Source organism: Oenanthe melanoleuca, unplaced genomic scaffold, assembly GCF_029582105.1.
Source record: "Oenanthe melanoleuca isolate GR-GAL-2019-014 unplaced genomic scaffold, OMel1.0 S129, whole genome shotgun sequence".
NCBI classification, from domain to species: Eukaryota; Metazoa; Chordata; class Aves; order Passeriformes; family Muscicapidae; genus Oenanthe; species Oenanthe melanoleuca.
Genome location: NW_026612778.1, coordinates 10,260 through 14,694, shown reverse-complemented (window position 1 = coordinate 14,694; position 4,435 = coordinate 10,260). Strand labels below are relative to the sequence as shown.

Below are 4,435 nucleotides of genomic sequence, written 5' to 3'. Positions count from 1 at the left end.
CACGCGGCAGCCGCCAAGATCCCGCCAGGGCCATTTCCGGCTCGGCTTTGGGCTTCTGCAACATCTGAATATCCCCTGAACCGCAAAATAAAACCCTCGCGGAGCCCCCCACGATGGATTTGGGGCGAGTTCCCCCTCCCCGTTCACCTGCGGGTTTTTGGGGGGCGATGCTGCTGCACCCGGGGGAAGCTGCGCTCTGTGCGGGCGGGCAGCAGAAGAGCGCGGTTCCAAAATCGCTCCTCCTCTTGCTGCCGCTCCTCCCGTGTCCCTCCTCTTCCTCCCGCTGCTGCTCTTCCTCCTCTTCCCGCTCCTCCTCTTCCTCCTGCTCCTCCTCCGCTCCCAGCCCGGCCCGGGCAGGCGCCGACAGCCAAAAGCAGCCGCGCTCTGCCCTGGGCGCTGTCAAAGCGGTTGCGGTCCGCGCAGTGCTGCGAGTGATAGTGGGAGCGCTGGGAATGACAGCGAGAGCAGCGGCAGCGATGCTGAGAGCCCCGGGCAGGAACTGGGAGCGCTTTCCCTGCCAGTGCCGCTCTTACTGGGAGCACTGGGAGGGAACTGGGAGCAAAGAGCGCCCGGCCATGACCGCAGCTGGCGGTGGGCGGTGCCAGAGGGCGTGGTTATGCAAATCAGGGAGCGATCGCTCGCTCGGATTGGTGGGCGGGAGGGGCGCGGGGTTGCCGCGGTCAGGTGAGCGCCGTGAGGGGAACGGAGCGATGGCGGCGGCAGCCGGTGAGAGGGGACAGGGAGCGGGAAGGGGACAGGTAACCGGAATGGGGACAGGGAATGGAATGGGGACAGGGACCTGGAATGGAGACGGGGACCTGGAATTTGGCATCAGGAACAGAGACAGGGATTGGGATTATGGGACCGAGACCTTTACTGGGACCGGGAAAACGGAATAGGAACGGAGAACCAGCACCAGGAATCTGCACTGGAAACTGGAATGGGGACAGAGACAGGAAATGGGAGTGGGAATGGGGATAGGGACTGTGACAATGGGACAGAGAATTGGGAAAGGGACCGGGATTTGAGGATTGGCACCAACACCGAGAATGGGATAGGGAATACTGGACAGGGACCGGGACTGGGGATAGGGACCGGGACCAGGACCGGCTGTGGGGATTGGTTGTGGCTTTAGATCCCCCAAGAGCAGAGCAGGTGCTGTAAAGTTGTTTCTTGGAAAGGCACATCAGGCTCCAAAGGCAAAGAGCCCAAGGCTCTCCAGTCCCTGTTCAATCTCTGCCACAAAGTCCCGATGGAAGCAGGAGCAGCTCTCTGCTGCAAGAGGTCGAAGCTGCGGCCTGGTGCAGAGTCTCCAGAGGCAGATGCTCCCTGGCCTTTCTTCTTCTCTTCTTTTCTTCTTCATCTTCCTCTTCTTCTTTTCTCCCGTGCTGGTAGTGGTGATGATGATGGTGGGTGAGGAAGGGAGAGCGACGAGAGAGGAGCAAGAGAGAGCTTTGGCTCCAATACACAGATCTTTATTGACAAATTTCCCAATGATCAAAAACAGGAACCCAAACATTTCTCCTAAATGTATTAGAATTGTTCTTCTGTAAGACAGAAGTTTACGTCTAACTTGTGCACATGCCCTGTCTTTCTGTCTGAAGAATATTGCAAAAGTTCTACTTACTTTTATTCTCTCTAGAGCTGTGGTTTTGAGTTTTCACTGCAGGTTATTTTTCACACCAGATTCTAAGACTTTTACTTATAAGGCACTTCAAACTAAGATTTATACTTTTACTTCGTATCTATGCAAACTAATATTTCTACTTAATTAAAACAAAAGCACAGACCTCTATTGCATGTCTGTGTGGCATAATGTAGTTTAATTTCTCAAAAGGTTTTTAATTTAATGCATGCAATCTGTTTTCTCTCTGAGATGCATCTGTGTTCTCCAGTCCAACATCTAGGAATGGGTACAGGGACTTGGGATCGGGAATGAAAAGAGGAACTGGGAATTGGAATATGGGAACGGGACACGGAATACGGAAATAGCAATTGGAGAGAGAATATGGGATGGCGATTTAGAAGATGGGAAAGGGATTGCAAATTTGAATACGGGAATGGGATTGGGAATAGGAATATGGGAACTGCACTGGAAATATAGAAATGGAAATGTTGTACATAAATATCTCTGAGAGCTTCCTATCAAATCCTTACCCTTCCCAACACACAGGAAATATGGGACTGGGAATATGGGAACGACAACCGGGCAGAGAATACGGGACAGGGAGAGGAAATGAGAGAGGGAATGGGAATTGGACTGGGATGGGAGCCAGGAGGATGTGGAGCCCCCAGCCAGGTGTTTTCCCAACATGGATCAGCAGCACCAGAGCTCAGCGGGGCTCTGCCCACCGGGGGTCACTGGGGATCATGCAGCGCAGATCCTGCCCTGGGGGATGGAGCTGGAGCAGCGCACGAAGCTCTTCCTGCGCTCGGGGCACTCGCAGGGCTTCTCTCAGTGGAGACTCCTTTGGTGTTTGGTCAAGTGAGAGCCCCTTGAGAAGCTCTTCCCACACTCGGGACACTCGTACGGTCTCTCCCCGGTGTGGATGCGCCGATGCTGGACGAGGGTGGAGCTGTGTTTAAATCCCTTCCCACAATCAGGGCACTCATAAGGCCTCTCATCTTTGTGAGTGCGGTAGTGCCTCAGGAGAGTGGAACTGGTGTGAAACCCCTTCCTGCATTTATCACACTCGTAGGGTCTCTCCCCAGTGTGGATGCGCCGGTGCACAATCAGGTTTGAGCTCTGACTGAATCTCTTCCCACACTCCCCACACTCGTAGGGCCGTTCCCCCGTGTGAATTCTCTGGTGTCTGATCAGACCCGATATAAACCCGAATCTCTTCCCACATTGCGAGCACTTGTGGGGCTTCTCCCCATGGTGAAGCTGCTCACCCAGCCCCAGCTCCGAGCTCCGGCCGCCTCCCCGGCGCGGGCTGGGTCTTTCCTGCTGGGATCCCCGGGCTGTGCGTTTGCAGCCCCTCCTGCTGCGGGATCTGCGGGGCTTTTCCTCCCCGTTGCATTCCTGCACCGTGGAGCCGCTGCAAACGGCCTCTCGCCCGAGGCTGTGCCGCGGGGATTTGTCCTCCCTGCTGTCCGTGCTCAGCTCCTTTTCTGGGGGAGGAAGGACAAGGAGAAGATAGGATTTGCCTCCGTGCCAGAGGGAAGGACAAGGAGATTCCCCCAGCCCGTCCCCAGCAGGAGGGCATCGGCAGCGAGCCTATGCTGGGCTGCGAGATGGAGCCGTACACAGAGGGAAAGGGGCACTGACTTCCTCCTCACCTGCCTGTGGCTCCCGGGACATCTTCCACTTCCTCAAGGCCTATTCCTCCCCCTCAATCATCCAAGGTTAGGGAAATCCTGGTTTGGCGGGAAAACAAGGGCTGAGTGCATTGGGTTTGATGGTGGCGCTGCCGAGGGCAGCTGGAGAAGACAGCGCCCCTTTCAGCCTCGGGGGCCCGGAGCCCGCTCAGCACCGAGCTCCCGCACCCCTCCAGGCTGCCGGGGGTCCCCCGGCTCCGGGATCGCCCCTGGGCGCTCTCCCCGCTCCGGGGCTCCCGCCTTCCCCCCCAGCTCTGCCGGGGATCCCCAGAGCCGATATCGCCCCCTCCCCGCCGGTACCGGGCGATCGCCACGCGGCAGCCGCCAAGATCCCGCCAGGGCCATTTCCGGTTCGGCTTCGGACTCCTGCAAGATCCAAACATCCCCTGAACCGCAAAATAAAACCCTCCCGGAGCCCCCATGATGGATTTGGGGCGAGCTCCCCCTCCCCGTTCACCTGCGGGTTTTTGGGGGCGATGCTGCCGCACCCGGGGGAAGCTGCGCTCTGTGCGGGCGGGCGGCAGAAGCGCCTGGTTCCAAAATCGCTCCTCCTCTTGCTGCTGCTCCTCCTCCTCTTCCTCCCGCTCCTCCTCTTCCTCCCTCTCCTCCTCCGCTCCCTGCCCGGGCCGCCACCCAAAAGCAGCCGCGCTCTGCCCTGGGCGGTGTCGAAGCCACTGCAACCCGCGCAGTGCTGCGAGTGATACTGGGAGCGCTGGGAATGACAGCGAGAGCAGCGGCAGCGATGCTGAGAGCCCCGGGATTAACTGGGAGCGCTTTCCCTGCCAGTGCCGCTCTTACTGGGAGCACTGGGAGGGAACTGGGAGCAAAGAGCGCCCGGCCATGACCGCAGCTGGCGGTGGGCGGTGCCAGAGGGCGTGGTTATGCAAATCAGGGAGCGATCGCTCGCTCGGATTGGTGGGCGGGAGGGGCGCGGGGTTGCCGCGGTCACGTGAGCGCCGTGAGGGGAACGGAGCGATGGCGGCGGCGTCCGGTGAGAGGGGACAGGGAGCGGGAATGGGGACAGGGACTGGGAATGGGGACAGGGAATGGGAATGGTGACTGGGAATGGGGACAGGGACCGGGAATGGGGACAGGGACCTGGAATGGGGACAGG

The 4,435-nt window shown here is 58.8% G+C and overlaps 1 protein-coding gene across 2 annotated transcripts; it reads right to left on the bottom strand.

Annotated features, from left to right (window-relative positions):
• Positions 1-1,411: 1,411 nt before the first annotated feature.
• Positions 1,412-4,183, bottom strand: LOC130266655 (zinc finger protein with KRAB and SCAN domains 8-like). Of its 2 annotated transcripts, XM_056515934.1 has the most exons (4): positions 3,779-3,877; positions 3,622-3,707; positions 3,283-3,360; positions 1,412-3,114 (listed from the first exon to the last, which is right to left on the bottom strand). In XM_056515934.1, the coding sequence occupies exons 3-4, from the start codon at positions 3,302-3,304 to the stop codon at positions 2,456-2,458; spliced, it is 681 nt and encodes a 226-aa protein (XP_056371909.1). In that variant the 5' UTR covers positions 3,305-3,360; positions 3,622-3,707; positions 3,779-3,877; the 3' UTR covers positions 1,412-2,455. The 2 variants fall into 2 exon arrangements, with proteins under 2 accessions (XP_056371909.1, XP_056371908.1); XM_056515933.1 differs by lacking the exon at positions 3,622-3,707 and having other exon boundaries at positions 3,779-4,183.
• Between the last annotated feature and the right edge of the window lie 252 nt (positions 4,184-4,435).

Excerpts from the sequence above, each read along its gene's own strand:
- LOC130266655 (XM_056515933.1), bottom strand. The coding sequence starts at position 3,304 with ATGTCCCGGGAGCCACAGGCAG. Across the intron at positions 3,115-3,282 it reads GTCCCGGGAGCCACAGGCAG|AAAAGGAGCTGAGCACGGAC; the intron begins GTGAGGAGGAAG and ends TTCCTCCCCCAG.